The following is a 21,824-nucleotide window of genomic DNA, read 5'->3' on the forward strand; positions in this document are numbered from 1 at the left end:
AACAGTTCAATTTTCAGCATCAAAAGTCCACAGAGCAGAAATCACAATCCCATAATGCTATTCACAACCGTAAATAACCAGAACACACTTGTGAATCACAAAATACAGAAATAATGCTAATTAACAGATATTTTTAGTGTGCCTAGATCCCTCAAAGGTAATATTACATTTATTAAAATAAAACCCTCACTGTAAACATCTGTATATTGTAAGTATAATCATCACCAGAAAGAGCTGAGCATTTAGGCATTACATAGTGCTAGCAAAAGAAAATAAGACCAGGCTTCTATAGTAGTGCTGCAGTATGAACAACATTAAACAGTGTCTGTGTTTCTGTTTCAGGGTCATAACAATAGCCACATTTTACTGTGAAAAGCGCTCAGCTGCCACATTGTGGGTTTTTCATAACACCTCTGAAATCACAATCTAGAGTCAATGGAAGACAAACGAAATGGAACAGGTGCGCACTGATTACAACACAGCAAGATGTACGTGAACACGTGCTTGGAGATGGGGGATGTTTTTCTGCTTTATTTATCCTTAAGTGAAGAGAAACATGTTTGTGCAACATTACATCATGTGTTCTAAACCTATATTAGGGTTTGTCCGCCAGTTATTGCTTAATATTTAATGATATGAACGGCTGTATTAACTTTTTTTCACTGTGAGGGAAATCATTCATGAAAGGAGATGTGCTGCAAGGTTTAAGTCAGGCTCAAAGCAATAATGCCACTCTAAAGCTGAGGTTTAATTTTGTAAAGTCTCTTATCCAGGGATCATATTACAGCACAGATGTCTTAGAGAAATATAATTGAATTCTGTCATCATTTACTCACCCATGTGCTGTGAGAACTGATTGTCCTGGTTGCTCTTTCCCATTCAGTTTGAACAAATGGGGGTGGAAGCTTTCAAGATACATATAAATCTGTAAATACACATGAATCTGACCTTCAAATTCTGTGCTATATGCAAATTTAACTAAGCTATGTTAACGTAATCATCAGATATACCACACAGGGGTTAAATTCCGAAAACAATCGTTAGCCACCTAAGGCTAACGATTTACAAGTTTCGTTGTTACAAACATAGTTTGTTGGTTTGGCGTTTCCCAAATCCATCGTTCCAATAAACATTCGCATACTGCATCGCAAACTTGTACGTTTCCAACTACACCTCTAGAGCTGTAGTTAGAAGCATAGTTCTTGGCTTTGTTCTATTGCCAGTTATCGCCCATATTTCCTATTTTATTTAGAATGTTCCAACATTTAAACCTGTAATGATTAAAAAAACATTAAAGTCATCTCTGTTGGGTCTAATTTGGTTTTAAAGTATTTTATAGTTCAGATTTAGTGATCTTCATATTGATAATTGCGCTCCCTTCGTAGTGCACTTAAAAAGCATTTATGCCAATTTGAACGCAGCTGTGGCTTATGAAGAAAGCTATTCACCTTATTCTTCGCCGACGAGTGGGCACCAAGTGTGCCGCAAGCCTGCGTTTGAGTGAAAGTCTCGGCCGTTAGATCGCCCCCTGGGGGCTGGCTGCAGTACAAGTCATAAAGCCCGCCTCCTCCGTGTTAATGAAGGAGACTTGAGCCCAAATAAAAAAATTAATTACACTTGCAATAAAATGTCCCGAAAGATGGTTCTGGTCGATTAAGGCACTGATTATTGTGCTGAAATAGGTGCAGATCTTCATTTTTGTAAACAGTTTGTTTTTAGCAGTAATTTAATGCTGGGCGTGTCATGGTGATTGACAGTTGTGATTGACAGTTTCTCAAAGCGCGGTGTCTGAGCTTCGGCAGAAGACTGAAGTGTTATTACTCGATTTCTGTGATATTTTACTATGACAAAATGAGTTCAGCAGTAAACTACAGTTTCTGACATACATGATCTGGTGGAACACTTTTTATTCGCTAAGGTCAGGGCTTTTTTCGGGCTTTATTAGTTTGCTGATACACGCCTAGCCACCCAGGTAGCAAAATACACTGGGGCCAGTTCTTGCCTGCCGGAGACTTACCCCTCAGACTGACTACCTCTGCTGGACCTACTCCGGATGCCTGGACTCACTGCCCGATTCCAGCCTGAGTCAATTGAGCCAGATGCGGCGGCCGAGCGAGCAGGCGCTGCCGCATGCGAGCCGGAATCAGCCCGCGACGCCGCGAGTAGGTTATGTGCGCTGCTGCCCGGAGCTGGCGCGATTGAATCTTCATTATATAAACCCTCACATTTGTTAACGTTATTACAACCATTTTTGTTGATATAACAACAAACGCATGCTACTATGTGAACGCAAAGTGTATCACTGAGTTTAACCTTTGAATAAAGATGCAAACAGCATACATAGCAATTATTTAAATAAAGGACAAAATAAATAACAATAAACCTGTATCGATTGCACAAGTATTAACTAATAATACAATTGAATACATTTTGTAGTGCACAAGAATTAAGAAATACGAAAATGACAATAAAACTGCACAATAAAATAAACCCATTTAAGTACGGGGAAAATACAGAAGATCGTTAGCAGTAATTCTCTTTGTGTCTAAATAATAATCTCCACGTTGATCTCCTGTAAGGTTATTTGAACTTGCTTTACAGGACGTCTCTGCATTTTAAGTTTTGGCATGTTATTAAGTAATCTACTGAATGTGCTGTTATAAATCATTATAAGGTTCTTGAAATCGAATCTTATATAACCTAATAGAGCTGTAAATGTTAGATATTATTTATTTACATCATTTACTGTTGGCGTTTTATTTGAACACTTCAGCTAACATTAAAATGAATGTAAATTCCTCGTTGCCAGATATAATGAAGGCATCGAATAAACCAAATAAAAACGGAGGCAAAAAATTAAATAAATAAACAATTCAAGCGAAAATGAATAAACAATATACTAGTGATGTTGCAGCAGATAGACATTGTATTAATAGTGCAAAGTTTTTTTGCACAAATTGACAAATTGCAGGGTTGGGATGTGTAGTAATCTTGCTGTATTTATCTTCTAAACGCACGATTGTTCCCGCATGGTAAATCGTTATGGTGTGTAGGCTATATTTTGGGTTCTGTTGATGGCTAATTAAAAATAAAAACCTTTCTAAAAATGTATGTGTTGTTTATATGTTATTGTTCATATTTTACAAGTGTTATTTCTACCCCTATGAAGATAACAAATACCAACAACAAATATAACAATAAGAGAATATATTATTTGTGCTCATATTCAGGCTAGAGTGTATAAAAGATCGTTTATTTCTGCAGTCCACTATGTATTGCTTTTATTAAAGTTTAACAGCTTACATCACACCGTTTTTAAACCGTATATTATTGTGTTTTTTTTTTTATGTAAGTGCTTCTATTTACATCAGTGAGCGTTTGTTATAGTGCAGACACCGGCAGTCGAGTGAGAAGTTCAGGGGGCGTGGTTGATTTTACATAAAGCGTTTGGTTGGAAGCTCGACTCCGCTCATTATCGCGGCTCCTCCTCTGGCTCCATCAGACAGTCCTTCTGCGCATGTCAAGGCTCCAATTTCAGCAGTCTTTTGCGACAGTTTGTGCCCGTCAAGCAGGCGTTTTGCCCTCAAGGCGTTCAATGGGAAAAGGGGCTGTCGCGTCGTCCATATTTTTTACAGTCATTGGTGGGCACAGCCACTTGAATCTTTTTGGCTCGAGACTTCCGGTCTCATTCACATCAATTCATTTTTAGACATTAAAAACTGCTCGTTTTGCTGTTTGATGTTGCAAACTGATATTTTCTTATTATATTATTCTACTTGGTCTATATAGTCATGCAAACATTTGTTTGTAGAGCAAGTAGTTTGACCGTTTTCTGCCGTTTATTATTTCTAGTCATTTCTCCCATAGGCGACTAAATCGGAAGTTCTAAAACAATTGCGAAAACAGGCGCACTTCCACAATTTACAATAAGGTCAATAGGTAATAATTACCTATTTAAAAGCCGAATTTATGTTACGTCTCCAAAGCTTAAATATACAGCATACGTTAATAGAAATTTGTGTGTGTGTAAAACAATAAATTTTGCAGGAAAAAAATATTGTTTTTTTCTTTAAAGAAGTTGTTACTCCACTCTGTTTAGAGCAGGGGTGTCCAAACTCGATCCTGGAGGGCCTGTGTCCTGGAGAGTTTATCTCCAACTTGCTTTAACACCCGCCAGGTAGTTTCAAGTATATTTTATGTAACAGAAATTAGCTCATTTTATGAATATTAATAATCAACAATAACGGTTTATTCTTAATTATTAATATTCTGGCTTAAGCTTCAGTCAACTTGATCAAACAAACACATGATTGTATATAATCTTGCCCGCTCGACCGAGCGGACTCTCAGATTATGAATATTAATTATCAACAATAACGAATTATTATTAATCATTAATATTCAGGATCAATTTATTGTCAGTTTGACCAAACAAATGCAAGTAGAGCCGCCGCTCTTTCGAGCGGACACGGTAATGATCTATTTATTTAGAAAAAGGGAATTTAATTGCTACTTCTTGCGAAGTAGATTAATCATTCAAAAGTTTTAAACAACTTATTATAGCTAGGCAGGGGAATCTGTATTTCAGAGACATTTTCTCGTGAGGCAAACAATTCATTTGATTATAATAGGATTTATTGACTAGTCAGACGGATAACGAACAAAAGCATACATTTTATAACATTAAACATACATTAAACACAAAACAGAGATAAACCACGTGGAGATATCGGGTCTATAGAACGTGTAACAACAAAGAGAAATAGTAAAGCTAGGAAATAGAGATTTCAGATAAAAGAGTGACAAAACTTTCAGTTCCACACGCACCATTAAGGATCACCAAGATTATAAAAAACACCTTTTTTGATAAAAGGGGCACAGCTTAATCCCATAACTAAAAAAATACCCGGACTTTAATGTCTGGGGTCTCTCTCTTTATGCTTCCTTCCTGATGAAACTCCTTTGATGTCCTTCTTGATGCGTTGAGGTTGTAATAAAGTTCTGAGGAACGCGATCGCAAACTTTAAGCTGAGTTTACTTTGCCAGAAAATAAAGAAAGCGTGGCGGGAAAAAGTCCATGCGGCGTAAAATGATGGGTTCTTTGTTAGGACGTTCTCTGCGGGATGTTTGGGGAGAAGTCTGGTTATACCTGCGGGTCACGTGACAACCCGTTCAGCATTCTGACCAATGATTTCAGGACAAAAGTTTGCGCGAGAACCTTCCTTTGTCTCGAGGCTGCTCGTATGCAAATTTGAGTGTCCGCCCAAAGCATGCGGACAGGCATTTAATACAGGGGATTAAACAATAAAGCAATGCTAGTTATGATCTTGCTCTATGCATCATGTGTTGTAAAATGTCAGCAGAAACCCATCGGTACCAAACATGGGGGGTTTAAAAGTACATCAACATGATTTTTCACATCCTCATATTATTTATGCTTTAAAAAGGCCTAAAAGGAACAGGCATACAGGTTATAAGAGAGGTTACACAGGTAAGAAAAGTCAGAAATGAGATACAAAGTTTACAAAACATAACACCTTAGTTTTGTGCTGGTTCAGGATTTGATAAGTTAATTTTCTTTCTGTCGGGACAGCCTCGTGGGTGGGTGTGTGTGTGTGTGTGTGTGTGTGTGTGTGTATTTGGGCAGGAATGTCTTTGAAGTTCCCTGCTTATCTCTCCAGTCCCCCTGGACAACTTAATCTGTCACGAAAATCCAGACTTCTTGGAGCCAGGAGTCGTAAAACCCATGTGAAATACTCAAATCAAATTGTAAATATCAAATACTAAAATCAATAAGTAATTTTATCTTTGGACTGTACGCTACACTTACTAGATATACTAGAAACTTCCTGGCAGGTGCGTTAAAGCAAGTTGGAGGTAAACTTAGGACACCGGCCCTCCAGGACCAAGCTTGGACATCCCTGGTTTAAAGCATCATTATAGGTTTTTTATGTTATAACTGTAGCCCTCTCCCCTTAACTAGCTCAGAAAAAGTAATATGTCTAGGGAAATTCAAATAAAATTCAAGGTGAGAGGCACATCCCTATAACTTTAAAATTATCAATGTCTGTTCATCAAATGGTAATAACAAACACTTAACACCGGGCCTCAGATATATATGTAGTGTTATTCAGAGTAGAAGTGACTATTTGTTTTCTTTTTTCTATTGCATAATATAATTTAACTCTCTCATTTACAAGTTATTTCACACACTGGTTTATTTAACCATTAATTTTCACCCTTTCTATAAAAGAAAATCACAAATGCAAGGCATATAATAACGTTTTACATTTATTAAATATTGTGAGGCTATTGTGTTATTTTTCTTTCGTTGTGTTTTAAATCACTTTAAAGCTGTAGGACTCAATTCACTTTCAGTGACAACACAGCTTCACTTAATCAGACATACAAAGCAAACACACATTTGAGCAACATTATAGCATCAAATAAAACCCAAAATAAAATGTTACCCAGCTGGGATTTAAGTCTTACGTTGGCGCGCAATGTTGGAGCTCACGTTGGAAAAAAAACACTTTTCAGTACTCACAGAATCCGTAGAAATAATGAAGGTCACAATCACAGTACCCATTCACAGAACCAGACACACTCCAAACGTCTCTGACGTCCATCCGCGATCCCGAATTGCATCACCGCAGTTGTAAATCCTCCGATCACGAAACAAACAGGCCCGATTAGCAAAGCCTCAGTCTCTCTCCAATCGATCTTTCAGTCCGCAGGTCTGACGTTCACTCTCTCTCTCTCTCTGGGCAATTAACCACACAGATTGTCCAGCGATCCTCAAATGCACTAAGGATGTGGGTTAACAGTCTTTGTAAACTCAGAACTAACACATGAATTTGCTTTTGTGTAACTATTTCAAGGCAAACTATTAAAACAAAAACTCTAAATCCAACGCATCTGACTCTCTGCTCTTGGTTTCACTTCCTTCCCGTCTTCCAAGCTCCGCCCCCTCACCTCTAGAGGTCATCAAACTCGACACATAAAACATATTTATTTATTTATTAGATAATATTTTTCATAAATAACTATGATATCAGAATTTAAACACCTTTGTTATTTAGCAGAAAGTTCTTAAAATAGTTTGTTGAAAAAAAAAAAAAAAGAAAAACAAAAACTGCTTAATATCAACAGATCCTATATTAGTAGGGCTCTACATTCTCCCCCCACCAAGAATCGTTATGCCCTCATAACGAGGAAAAATACATCTAAATGAATGAAATATCACAAAATTACACTTTTTTTCTTTCACAGTTACTCATTATCTGAATCAATGACATATGCAGAGTACTCTCAAAATAAAAACACAAAATAACGGCAAATATGACACAATGATCAATTACCCAGCAATAACTCTAATTACTGTCTTTTCTTCAAAGTAACAGCACATGTACTAATTTTTCTTGATGGCACATGCAACCACAAATATACAGAAGAATTGTATTTGACTGGATTTACTACTTTGGCCTGCACAACAACAGGTTCAACTGTTGGCATCCCAAGTGTATCATATGTTAACCTCTTGGGCACAGTTCTCATTCTCTGAGACCTCCCTTTAATTTCAGGTAAACTATCAGAGATAGTTTCGTTTTCATTACTCTGATCCACACTCTCTAGATCCTGCACTATACTTGTAACAGTATCACAAAGATCTGACACTTGACTCAAATTTTGTAAATTTTCTGAATCATTCTCAACCAGAAGTCTTGAATCAGTCTCTACAGAATCATCTGTTCTAACTCCTTGAGGAGTCTTATCTTTCACATCTACAGGTTTTACAGTATCTCTGACTTCATTCTCAGAAACAACTGAATCACTCTGTAAAGATTCATTCCCACTAAAAGGCAATTGACTGTCTTTAGGAATTGGAACCCATACCCCATATTCTTCATCCTCACTCTCACAACTTTCTTCAACAGTCTGATCAGCTCTGACTTCAATTTCTTGTACTACAGAGGCATCATTAGTTCCTTGTTCTGTACTCTGACTTTCTACAACATTTTTCCTCTGTCTCAGAAGTCTTTCTTGAGCTTTTGGTATTTTGTCTGAAACTCTCTGTCTCAACTGTTGTCGAATAGGAAGAATATGATTCCTGTGCAGAATTTTGACTGGTCCATTTCCACTCTGTGGCTTAAGTCGAAACACAGGTAGGTTAGGCATTTGGCTCTGGACAACATAAGGCTCAGAATTCCATCTGTCTGCCAATTTGTGCTTTCCTTGGAGTCCAAGATTTCGTATCAAGACTTTGTCCCCAGGAACCAGGTGAGAATAATGCAATCTCTGATCATATCTTCTCTTATTTCCTGCATTTTTCTTCTCAGCATTTTCCTCTGCTAGCTGATAAGCAGATTTCAGTTCGTTCTGCATCTTCTTTACGAACCGTTGGTAAGACCTTACAGAAGTACCATCACTTGACACACCAAAACTCAAGTCAATGGGCAGCCTGGCTTCCCTGCCAAACATAAGAAAGTAAGGGGAATACCCTGTAGCTTCATTCATGCTGCAATTGTACACATGCACAAGATGTCCAATGTGTCGACTCCACTGTTGTTTCTGCCTTGAATCCAGGGTCCCCAGCATATCTAAAAGTGTTCGGTTGAACCGTTCAGGCTGCGGATCACCCTGCGGATGATACGGTGTTGTTCGGGATTTCTCTACTCCTAATAGGTCAAACAACTCATGGATGAGCTTGCTCTCGAAATCCCGACCTTGGTCTGAGTGCATCCTTTTAGGAAGTCCATAGTGAATGAAGTATTTCTCCCACAGAACTTTCGCAACTGTGGTTGCCTTCTGATCTTTAGTTGGAAAGGCCTGTGCATACCTTGTGTAGTGGTCCGTGATGACAAGGACATTACAGATGTTTTTGGAATCTGGCTCTATGGATAGAAAATCCATACATACAAGATCCATCGGTCCATTACTAGACAAATGTGACAAGGGTGCAGCTTTTCTAGGCAGAGTCTTTCTTTGGACACACCTGGCACATGTCTGGCAATATTTCTCAACATCAACCTTCATTCGGGGCCAGTAAAATCTATTTCTCACAAAACCATAGGTCTTGTCAAACCCCATGTGACCTGAATCATCATGAAGTGATTTTAAAACTACTTCATGGAACTTTTTGGGCAGACATAGCTGTTTATGACAAGGTCTTTCTGGTACTTGAGTGCACCGAAACATTACTCCATTATCCAAAACTAGTTTGTCCCAGTCTCTCATGATCAGTGGAATGTCTTTGTGAGCTTCTTTATTAACTGTGGACAAATCTCCCTTTTTCAAAGCTCTCCATATCTCACCCATACATAGGTCTTCTTGCTGAGCACAGGACAGATCCACAGAACTCAATTTAGGAATTTTTAGAGTATCCAATGTAGCTAAATTACAGTACGCTTTGGGGATTGACTTAGGAGATCCACCTAATGACGTCACAATCTTGCTGACACTTGCAAAGCAGTTTGGCTTGTCCTGGCCTGGCAGCTTACACAAAGATCTTACACCAGAAGATGGAATACTTGTCCATTCCTTTTCTTTTTGATGAGATCGACGAGATAATGCGTCAGCATCGATATTCTGTCTCCCAGGCCGGTACTTGAGACTGAAGTCATAGGCTGAGAGGGCTGCCAGCCAACGATGTCCTACAGCATCCAGCTTGGCTGTTGTCAGAACATAAGTTAGCGGGTTATTGTCTGTCTGGACCTCAAATTTAACCCCATAGAGATAGTCATGTAGCTTGTCAACAACCGCCCATTTTAATGCCAAGAACTCAAGTTTGTGGACGGGGTAGTTCTTTTCAGAAGGCGTCAAACTTCTGCTGACAAATGCCACTGGTTTTAACCCCTCTCCTTGATCCTGGTACAACACACCACCAAGTCCTTCACAACAGGCGTCGACATGTAATACATAGGGGAGCTGAGGATTTGCAAAGACCAAGACTGGAGCTTCAGTTAATCTCACCTTTAACTCTTTAAAGGCAGTTTCGCATGCATCAGTCCATCTACTCCCAAAAGGGTCAGTAGCTTTGTACGCTAATTGTTCTGGGCGAAGTCCTGCTTTGATCTTTTTCAAACTTGCTGCAGGCAGACAACCTTGTAAGAGCTGATTCAGTGGATAGGATACTTTTGAATAGTCTTTCACAAATCTTCTATAGTATCCACAGAAACCTAAAAATGAACGCAGTTCTGACACGTTCTGAGGTCGAGGCCAAGATTTTACAGCATCAATCTTGGAGGGGTCTGTTGAGACACCGTCTTGGGAGACAATGTGTCCAACGTAGCTGACAGAGGTCTGACAGAAGGTGCATTTATCCAAAGACAACTTCAATCCTTCACTCTGTAATCTGTCCAAGACTTTTAGCAACCTCTCTTCATGCTCCTCCAATGTCCTGCCAAATACGATGAGGTCGTCCAGATACACTAATACTTCCAACAAGTTCATGTCCCCAACGGTCTTTTCCATAACTCTTTGAAAAGTCGATGGAGCTCCACAAATCCCCTGCGGCATTCTCTGGAACTGATAGAACCCCACTGGGCAGATGAATGCTGTCTTTTCTTGATCTGCTTCACTCATAGGAATCTGGTAATATCCACTCCTGAGATCCAATACACTAAACCACTTGCTCCCATTCAGACAAGTTAGTGCATCCTCTATCCGTGGAACAGTGTATTGATCTGGAATAGTACGTCGGTTTAGCGTTCGATAATCCACGCACATTCTGATCTGGCCATTCTTTTTCCGTACTACAACAATCGGAGAAGCATATGGACTCCTGGATTCTGTGATAATCCCTGCTCCTTTTAACTTCTCTAGATGTTGCCTGACATCTTCCAGATCAGCTGGAGCAAGACGTCTTGAACGCTCACGAAAAGGTTTGTTCTCTGTCAGCCGAATCTGATGCTGGGTACTCTTCGAACATCCAACCTCAAATTCATCACAGGAGAACACATCTGTCCTTTCCAACATCTTTTTAACCAGTCGTTGTTTCCATTCGTTGGGCACAGAGGAATCACCAAAGTTAAATGAGCTAGCATCTAGTTTAGTCTGCCCACTACACTCTTGTGGTTTTGAGCCGGTAGACACAACCTCCACTGGAAACACATGAGCAATGGGCATTCCTCTTTTAAGAGGCACTCTCTCCGGGAGGCAACTTTAATGGCTTAGGGTTAAGATACCAGACAGTTCCTCTGCTGTCGTCACAGTGACTCTTTTCAACTGCTATGGCCCGTTCATAAGCATCTCTGATCTCAGGGTGAACAGTCAAGGTATGTAGAAAATCATCTCCCACCTTTTCTTTGCATGCTTCTACCAGCTTTTTCACTACAGATGTATTTGTTCCCACCAGAATGTTTACATCCCCTTTCATGACAGGATCGGGACAGACCAGCACAAGTGCATCTATGGATTCCGCCACTCCTGCAACAGATCCTGGAAACTCCAGCCTCAAAGACAAACAGCCATCATATGGGTACTTTTGCATACCCAATCCCCATATCTCCAAATTTTCCATTGGTATCAATGGCATATGTCTCAAGTATTTGTCATAGAAGGATCTGTATAGCAGGGTAACTTGCGATCCACTATCTAACAAAGCCTTTGCATAGATTCCTTCCACTTGAACAGGAAGGACAGAACTGGGTCCTACTAACCCGCTCGGAAGAACTGCTGGCTCAGCTTGGACTCTTTTGCACTTTGTGGAACGTGTCTTTCCCGGAGCTTCAGGCCGTTCCTTTACTGAGCCCCGGAGAAGTTTCCCGAAGATTGTCTCATTCTGATGAGTCGCTGGTTTACTTTCCTGAGATTTTCATCGTTTTTACAGTCCCGCTTAAGATGCCCATCTTCCCCGCATCTGTAGCAAAATATGTTGGCTTTGGTTACTGTACGTGTTGGAGTTTTACAGTCAGCAACAGCAGCCAGACTGTGCATGGCTGGACGATCATGGGCTACAGGTTCTTTGGCTGCAGCTGACAACCGAGACACCTCATTTTTCAGCCCCCTAATCTCCTTCTTTAACTTTTCTACTTCTGAGTCGACAGTACCACTGTTAGCAGACGAATCCTTCTTGGTAGTGGGCACTACAGACATGGCAACATTAGACGGTAAAATGCGCCTACTGCTGACCATATTTTCTTCTTCTCTAACCTCCTTCATTAACTCGTTGAAAGAAGGTGGCTCACAAAGCTTGTGGGTCATCCTCAAACGCATAGCCACCATGTCACCTGCCAGGGCACCTCTGACTATTTGCTGCATTCTAAGATGATTAAGAGCAGAATACTCAATTCCTTTTTTCCGCAGCATGCTATGGAGCAGCCTGTCCAACCTCAATATGTAGGCTGACAGCTTCTCTCCTTCATTCTGGTATGTGCTTCGAAATTTAAGCATTAAATCTGCAGCATCCTCAGTACTGCCAAATGCTGACTCTAGTACACTAAGATAGTCACTATAAGTAGCGGCTGAGTTGCCAGTCTTTTCAAATCTTACAATATCTGCTGCAGGACCTCTGAGGCACTCTACTAGTTTCTGCTTCTTAACATTATCAGAGCACTGCCACTCTTCCAAAATGTGTGTAGTCTGCTCCACCCAAATCTCAAACTCATCTTCCCCAAGAGGAGTTGGTATAAACCCTGAAAAAGGGCGCAGTTTTCTATATATCCCTCTCTCCTCAGATGAAGCCACATGACATGTTTGAACAAGGGAGTTTATGGCCTCGACCAGCTTAGTGTTGAGGTCAGGAGCAGGAGATGCCAAACTTGAAATGTCAGCTAATGATTTTCCTTCGTTTTGAAGGAACAAATTCAACTTAGTCTGAAATTCATCTTCCTTGCTCTTTTTAGGAGCTTCAGCTGCAACACACACAACCTGTGTGTACCAGAGACCTACTTCAGGTCCTCCAATCTCTGCAGGGATAGATGTCTTGGATATGTCATCATCAAATTCAATCAAAACAAATTGAAATTCCTTATTTTTATCTAAGCGACAACCAAGCACTTTGCATTTACCAACTCCCAGAGCAGTATCTAGTACATTATAGATCACTCTGTCCTCACAGTCTGTAGGCACATTGCTAAGAATAATAACTTTGTCAAGACCCACATCTTTGTCTCTGCACCAAGCAATAATCTCACTAACCTCCATTTTTTTTCCTACAAAAAAAATGTAAAATATGCTTGTAAAAAAAAAACTGAATGAAAGAGAAAAATATATATTCAAAATAAACCCTAGAATAAGTATACACGCAAATAAATCACTTCTAAATTTCTTTCTGAATTTACAATCTGAGTAATCTGATTAATCCCGGACGAGCCCCCACAAATGTAGCCCTCTCCCCTTAACTAGCTCAGAAAAAGTAATATGTCTAGGGAAATTCAAATAAAATTCAAGGTGAGAGGCACATCCCTATAACTTTAAAATTATCAATGTCTGTTCATCAAATGGTAATAACAAACACTTAACACCGGGCCTCAGATATATATGTAGTGTTATTCAGAGTAGAAGTGACTATTTGTTTTCTTTTTTCTATTGCATAATATAATTTAACTCTCTCATTTACAAGTTATTTCACACACTGGTTTATTTAACCATTAATTTTCACCCTTTCTATAAAAGAAAATCACAAATGCAAGGCATATAATAACGTTTTACATTTATTAAATATTGTGAGGCTATTGTGTTATTTTTCTTTCGTTGTGTTTTAAATCACTTTAAAGCTGTAGGACTCAATTCACTTTCAGTGACAACACAGCTTCACTTAATCAGACATACAAAGCAAACACACATTTGAGCAACATTATAGCATCAAATAAAACCCAAAATAAAATGTTACCCAGCTGGGATTTAAGTCTTACGTTGGCGCGCAATGTTGGAGCTCACGTTGGAAAAAAAACACTTTTCAGTACTCACAGAATCCGTAGAAATAATGAAGGTCACAATCACAGTACCCATTCACAGAACCAGACACACTCCAAACGTCTCTGACGTCCATCCGCGATCCCGAATTGCATCACCGCAGTTGTAAATCCTCCGATCACGAAACAAACAGGCCCGATTAGCAAAGCCTCAGTCTCTCTCCAATCGATCTTTCAGTCCGCAGGTCTGACGTTCACTCTCTCTCTCTCTCTGGGCAATTAACCACACAGATTGTCCAGCGATCCTCAAATGCACTAAGGATGTGGGTTAACAGTCTTTGTAAACTCAGAACTAACACATGAATTTGCTTTTGTGTAACTATTTCAAGGCAAACTATTAAAACAAAAACTCTAAATCCAACGCATCTGACTCTCTGCTCTTGGTTTCACTTCCTTCCCGTCTTCCAAGCTCCGCCCCCTCACCTCTAGAGGTCATCAAACTCGACACATAAAACATATTTATTTATTTATTAGATAATATTTTTCATAAATAACTATGATATCAGAATTTAAACACCTTTGTTATTTAGCAGAAAGTTCTTAAAATAGTTTGTTGAAAAAAAAAAAAAAGAAAAACAAAAACTGCTTAATATCAACAGATCCTATATTAGTAGGGCTCTACATAACTAACATGGTTCAAACGAATAATCTGCAACAAAGCAAATAAGGTTTTGGGAACTTTCATCACTACATCATTCTTTTCCCAAACGATGCATTGTACTTTGATAGTTGCGAGTTATGTCATTGTTTGGGAAACACACCCTTGATTAGATAGCTATTCAATCATATAAAAGTGATCAGGTATAAACACCCCAATGGCTGATCATATTGAGAGTGTTTATCTTATGTTTTTAACACATTTTTTTATATTTTTTTTAACACAGAAATAACATAGCGTACAAATGAAAACCATGCACAAAGTCTTGTGTAACAAGATTTTTCCCTCCACATTTCGAAACACATTAGCTTTGAATTTTATTGGTTGAATATGTGAACAAATCATTTTCCTTTCCACATTTAAGCCTTGAAATGCAAAACTTTTAAAAATGCAAACCTTTGAAAACCTATACGTTTTCTGAAAATGATGTGTTCACATATCATCTTTCTGTAAATCTGTAGCAAAAATGTGATTAAACAATGAGGACAACATGCACCTGAAAATTATGTACCCTCAATAAATAATGTATGGTGTTTGTTCAAAGTACTTATTTAAAATGAAATATTTTAATAATTTAAAATTTCGTTGGGAGAACTTAATTATTTTGTGTTCAATCTACTTTAATTTGTAAGTAATAGGTTAACTCAATTCTTTCATGTTGTCCAACAAAAAAATCAATGAAGAACTTAGCATTTTTTTTACAGCGAATCAATCTACAGACAAATAACTCACAGTAAAATTTCAATTGTTTGCAACCCCTTACCTTAAAAGAATTTATTAAATGCAATGATTTTGTGTGTGTGTGTGTGTGTGTGTGTGTGTGTGTGTGTGTGTGTGTGTGTGTGTGTGTGCGTGCGTGCGTGCGTGCGTGCGTGTGTGTGTCCTTTGAGGTTACAGTGGAAAAAGCCCCATGTAGGATTGGAACGTCATATTAATTTGTCAGTTGTCCCTTTGTTTTATTTATCTCAAGAGGAAAGGCTAATTGAGGAGTAAAATATGTTATGTAAACCATAATAAATACACTCTTTGAACACTGACATTCTCAAACTTTTGAATATTTCCTGCTCAACAATCAGACCCTCAGGGGGGTTTTGCAAAACAAATTACTGTCTAATTAACATTAGTACCAAATGTCTGGGAAATGCCATTCAGAGTGTTTCTGAAACGAGTGAAAAGGAGGCTTAATGTGCAATTTATGATCTTGCCGGTGTGGCAAAACACTCCCATATTCTGAACAATCAGTCAACCAGGCCTTCTCATGAATTTCAAATGAACACAAGCGCTGAAATGTGACATTTTTTGTAAACATTTCTGTTTCTGAGGGTGTATCAATGACTTCAGGTGTGGGTGAATAATAAATGTGAATGCAGGTTAGTTTGTTCAGTATCACAGGCAGCAGATTTCACTGTGTAGGCTGAAAGGGTGTTTGGGTTTATTACATGCCTCGTAGCCCACTTGTTCAGAAATTAAAGTTAAAAGAAATCTGCATCCCATAACAAATCCACTCGCAGTGGAAGCGCAGCACAAATGCACTGCAGCATCCTCATTTCAATGAAATTGATTTAAGTTGTGAGTTTCCCCTACAATGTAACATTTATAACATCGGATGAAGTGGATCAAACCTGCACACTGTGGAACTCAAGCTCAATGCATCAAAGCCATGATGCCGTGTGATGTGGAGCAGTTTGTTTCTATCCCTATGGGTTTGCTGCTAACATGCTCAGTGTAGGTGGCTGGAACACACGCTGCACTTTACATAAAAGTGAGGGGGAGGTGACTAGAAGTGCAGCTCATTTAACTGTGTAGGTGAATTCATCAGTGAATTCACTTCACAAGGACAGAAATATATTATTAAGTGAGAGGAATGCACCAAGCATCCGTTCACACTTAGCTATCATAACTAGTAAGATACGCTGTAAAAAAATGTAATGTCAAAAAGTCCAGACAAAAAAAAAAAAAAAAAAAAAAAAAAGTAAAAAGGATGCTGCTTCAGCATGTTCTCTCCGTGTTCGCGTGGGTTTCCTCTGGATGCTCTGGTTTCCCCTGCGGTCCAAAGACATGCCCTATAGGTGAATTGAATAAGCTAAATTGGCTGAAGTGCATGTGTGTGAATGAGTGTGTATGGATGTTTCTCAGTATTGGGTTTTGGCTGGAAAGAAATCATTTGTGTAAAACATATGCTGGATAAGTTGGTGGTTCATTCCGCTGTGGTGACCCCTCATGAATAAAGGGACTTAGCCAGTGGAAAATCAATAAACGAATGCATGTTGATTTAACATATTTTAATAATATCCTTTAATAATCAGGTTTCAACTACATTTTTAAGTTGTACAAAGTTTGATATTTGTAGTCTGATTGATGCAAATTAAGATGACTGGAAAAGTTTAAAAATTTATGGCAGCAAGAATATTTTTTACAGTGTAAAGACAAACAATTTCCTTCTCTATACTATCTGATTTTTGATTATTGATTAGTGAGGCAGTTTTATTAGGTGCGAAATACTGCATTGGTTTAATAAGGTAAATTGTTCTCTGATGGCATCGATAAGTTCAAAAAATCTCCAGAAATGGGATTATAAGCTCATTTATTACTTCATAAAATATCCCAAGAATCAAAAGGTCCATAATTGACCATATATGGTTTGTGTCATGAATATTGATGAGCTCCGCTTCTGACGTGCCGCTCTCATAGACACATTTACAAATATAGACCTATCAGAGTAATGTTTTGCTTACCAGATCTGTTGTGCATAAAGACTAAATTAAGATATAGATAAATCACGTTGTATTTTAAGCTATAACATCAAAGAAAACACAGCCAAGACTTAATGTCATCTGCATTAATCAATAGTATCTGGGTGCAGCCTTGATGATGCAAGCTGAGACTGCAAATCTCAGTGTTGCAATGTCAGACGCAATGGAGTTAGTGTAGGGTTAGGGGTGGGGTTAGGTGAGCACATTAAAAAGCATTGGATGCAGCTCAGATTGCACTGCATCCAGACCCCTCTCACATTAACAGATGACAGATGATCTGAGTGATTTGACACTATTCAGCAGTGTAAATTACATGTAACACGAAACAAATTTCATAATAAATTAAGAAAAAATGCAATTAAGCGTATGTGACGAGGGTATAGAGAAGGGTTTAAATCTCTTTAAATAAAAATAACCAACTACGCCACCCTGGGAGTTACCCAGGGAAAAAACTATTAAAAAAAGGACACAGGTTCGTTTCTCCCAGAAAGGCACAGAGTAAAATAAAATATTTATTTTGAATAAAACTGTCAAATTGTACGGTTCTTAAAAGCACATCAAGAACTCCCACTTAATTATTAAATACAAAATAAACAATAAATAAACAAACAAAACCAGGATTGGAGGTTCCCACTGACTGGGTACGAGTGGACCGACTTTACCCCAGCACACACACACACCACAGTGCACTCAAATCACGCTATCACGCACTCAGTCTCCTACAGCACACGGTAGAGAAACACCACCACCAGTGGAAAGACACCCATCATCCACCGGGGGAACCTCAGTTCCTAAAATAAATAAATATAAAAATAAATTATAAACAAAATACATCAATAAGTGGGTCAATCAGGTTAACACACCTACTTTACATGATCTAATTGAAAGACAACTACAGCTGTAGTTACACCATCTGACCTACACTAAATCCAAACATCAATTGATACTCGAAATAATAAGACTAATAAACACACCAAAAAAAAAATTATAATCTTAATAACAAAAACAAAATCAATGCTCTGCATAAATTAAAGACAAAACAAAAAGCAGAGCACTACTAATGTTAACAAATCAATCATCCAAAACAAATAAACAAACGAAAGGATGAAGTGGAGCACAAAGCAGCACGCTAAGGATTAATGCAGGCAGTCCCCGTTAACAGCTGCATTGGTGGTGTCCAATCGGTAGCCAACACGCCGGCGTTAACATTAGTAGCAGTAGAAGACGATCTCCGGTAACCACGGCAATATCGATGAATACGGGAGCTAATAAACAAATTATACCAGAGGAAGATCTGACATAAAGGGAAAGGGGAGAAAGAAAAAAAGAAAGGGAGGATCCTAAGGAGGAAAAGCACAAACAAGCCCATTAACATGGTCCTTTAAATGATCACACGAAATCATAAGTGCTTCACTTACCAATGGGTGGATGTGGAGAGGTAAGCGTGATCGAACACCCAAGAAGGGGGGAGAGCATGCTAGGACCCCGGCGGCTAATCAGCAGGTCAATCAGAAATGATAAATAACACCTGTTTTTCTAGTGATTGGGCCGGAGAGACTCCCTTCTTAAGAAGAACGGGAGGAGCAGTCGGGAGAGGAGAGAGCAACCACACACACACACTGCTGCACTTGTGCTAGCAACTGAAAATAATAAAAACAGTTTGCTTACCTGAATTGCCGACCCTGTCTTCTTCTTCCCCCAACAACGAACGTTACTACAGTGGTGCCGAAACCCGGGAAGAAGAAACTTCGCTGCCAGAATGTTTACTCCGTCTACCGATCCATGTGTGGAAGTCATCCAGGCGCTCACGGTCCTCCACCAACAACAACATCATGCGCTGGAGGAGCTGAGAAAAAATATAGATCAATGGTTCCAAGTCCTCGTGGAGGCCCAGCGGGAGGACCGCGAGCTAATCCGGAGTCTGCTGTCCGAGGAGATCCGGCCCGCTCCGACATCTGCCGCCCACCCTCCCATCACTTTCCAGAAAATGGCGGTGGAGGACGACCCAGAAGTGTTCCTAGATCTGTTTGAGAAGATGGCGGAGGTGTGTGGCTGGCCGCGGGCCGAGTGGCCTGTACAAATCATTCCGCTGCTCTCGTGCAAAGCCCATATCGCCGCACAGCAACTACCGGCCCAGAATCTCCTGGAGTATGCTCACCTGAAGCGAGCCATTATCCAGCGGGCCGCCTGCAACCTTGAGGAACAGCGGCAGCGATTTCGCTCCATGGAGCTTGCTGAAAGCGGCCGGCCCTTAGTGTTCGCCCAGCAATTCAATTCAATTCAGCTCCGTGACGCCTGCCGCAGATGGCTGATGCAGGATGGCCAAACCACAGCCCAGCTGGTGGATGCCGTGGTACTGGAACAATTCATCACCCGCCTCCCCTCCCGAACATCGGAGTGGGTCCAGTGCCACCGGCCAAACGATCTGGAAACGGCCATCCGGCTGGCGGAGGATCACCTGGTGGCGAGGTCCAGGGTCGGCGAAAGAACCTCTCTTCTCTCTCTCTCTTCTCCCCCCCCCCTCTCTCTCTCCTCCTGTTCCTAGGCCCAGACTGCGGGGACCGCCCACACCAGCACCCAGATGGCGGTGCACAATGGCGGATCTGCCGAGTGTCCCAAGGGGGGTGGGGCCCTATCCGGAAGGAGGGGTAGAGCCACGACCCCTGGCGGTTTCCCAGACAGTAACAGGTCTCTCTCCGGTTCAATCGGTTGGTCATGCTGGCCCTGGGGGTATAGTGGGAAGGTCTGGGCCGATGCGTTGGCGCCGCGGGCACAAGGATAGCGCATCAAAGAGTTACTCCGTGAAGGAGGTGAGTGCGTTGGTCCGCGTCTCCGCTACGCCAATCATCGCGACAGGCTATACCGGATACCTGGGAGTATAAAAGGGGATACATATCAAGCTTTGGCTGATTCAGGGTGTAACCAAACCTCCATCCATCAAAGCCTGCTTCAAGACCCGGCATTGGATACGAGCCGCACGGTAAGGGTAAGGTGTGTGCATGGGGATGTAATTCACTACCCACTAACGGCAATAGATATTCAATTCTGGGGGAAAAAGCATAGTGTAGAGGTAGCAGTTAACCCGCACCTCAAACACCCGCTAATTCTGGGAACTAATTGACCTGGATTTAATAGATTATTGGGAGTCTTATGTGCGGGTGTTTCTTGGAAGAAGAAATCGCCGGATAGGGGGCGTGTCGCTCAGCTGGGGGAATCCCAAGCAGTGACGTTACGCGCTGACTCAGGGGAAGGGCTGGGAATTTCCCGGTGTAAAGACTTTCCCCTGGAGCAGTCGCTTGATGATACACTAAAACATGCACTCGAAAGAGTGCAGGTTATTGATGGGAAAATCCTCCAGCCTGATCGACCCCTCTCCTATCCGTATTTTGCGGTTATTAATGATAGGGTGTATCGAGTGACCCAAGACACTCAGACAAAAGAAAATACAACCCAGTTATTAGTACCAAAGAGCCGCCGGGAAATGCTTTTTCAGGCGGCTTATTCTAATCCTATGGTAGGACATTTAGGTCAGGCGGCCACACTAAATCGCCTCATGACCCGATTCTTTTGGCCGGGCATTCACGGTGACGTCAGCAGATGGTGCGCTGTGTGCAGTGAATGTCAGCTGGTAAATCCACCGGCCACCCCAAAAGCGCCGTTGCGCCCTTTACCAATTATGGAGATCCCCTTCGAGAGAATTGGTATGGATCTCATCGGGCCATTAGAGCGATCTGCACGCGCACACCGGTTTGCATTAGTTCTGGTGGATTATGCAACCCGATACCCGGAAGCAGTCGCGCTCCGTAATATCTCAGCAAAGACCGTTGCGAAGGCGCTGTTTCACATAATCTCCCGAGTGGGAATCCCCAAGGAGATTCTTACTGATCAAGGCACCGCGTTCATGTCACGCACGATGCACGAGCTTCACGGATTATTGGGCATTAAATCTATTCGCACCAGTGTCTATCACCCACAAACAGACGGGCTGGTGGAAAGATTTAATCGCACGCTTTACTCAATGGTCCATAAATTCGTTCACGAGGACTCGAAAAATTGGGATAAGTGGTTGGAGCCCTTATTATTCGCTGTGCGGGAGGTTCCCTAAGCCTCCACGGGGTTTTCCCCCGAGCTTCTCTATGGCAGACAGCCCAGAGGGGTTTTGGATGTTGTTAGAGAGGCTTGGGAGGACGAGCCTTCTAATAGTAAAAATGAAATTCAATATATTCTGGACCTTAGAGCAAAACTCCACACACTGGGGCGGCTCTCTACAGAGAATTTGCTTAAGGCCCAGGATGACCAACGCCGGCGATATGATAAGGGCACTAAACTCCGTAAATTTTCACAGGGAGGTAAAGTACTTGTACTGCTACCCACTTCCAGCTCTAAATTACTCGCCAAGTGGCAAGGGCCGTTTGTGGTCACACGACGAGTCAGCGATTTCGATTATGAGGTAGTTCGTTCGGATAGGACTGGTTCACGTCAAATATATCATATTAA

At 40.7% G+C, this 21,824-nt stretch overlaps 1 protein-coding gene across 1 annotated transcript; it reads right to left on the bottom strand.

Moving 5' to 3' along the window:
• Window positions 1-11,742: 11,742 nt before the first annotated feature.
• On the bottom strand, window positions 11,743-13,146 carry LOC141380039 (paraneoplastic antigen Ma1 homolog). The gene is made up of 2 exons (XM_073936116.1): window positions 13,011-13,146; window positions 11,743-12,908 (listed from the first exon to the last, which is right to left on the bottom strand). The coding sequence occupies exons 1-2, from the start codon at window positions 13,144-13,146 to the stop codon at window positions 11,743-11,745; spliced, it is 1,302 nt and encodes a 433-aa protein (XP_073792217.1).
• Window positions 13,147-21,824: the final 8,678 nt, after the last annotated feature.

The sequence above is a fragment of the Danio rerio genome, chromosome 21, assembly GCF_049306965.1.
Source record: "Danio rerio strain Tuebingen ecotype United States chromosome 21, GRCz12tu, whole genome shotgun sequence".
Lineage (NCBI taxonomy): Eukaryota > Metazoa > Chordata > Actinopteri > Cypriniformes > Danionidae > Danio > Danio rerio.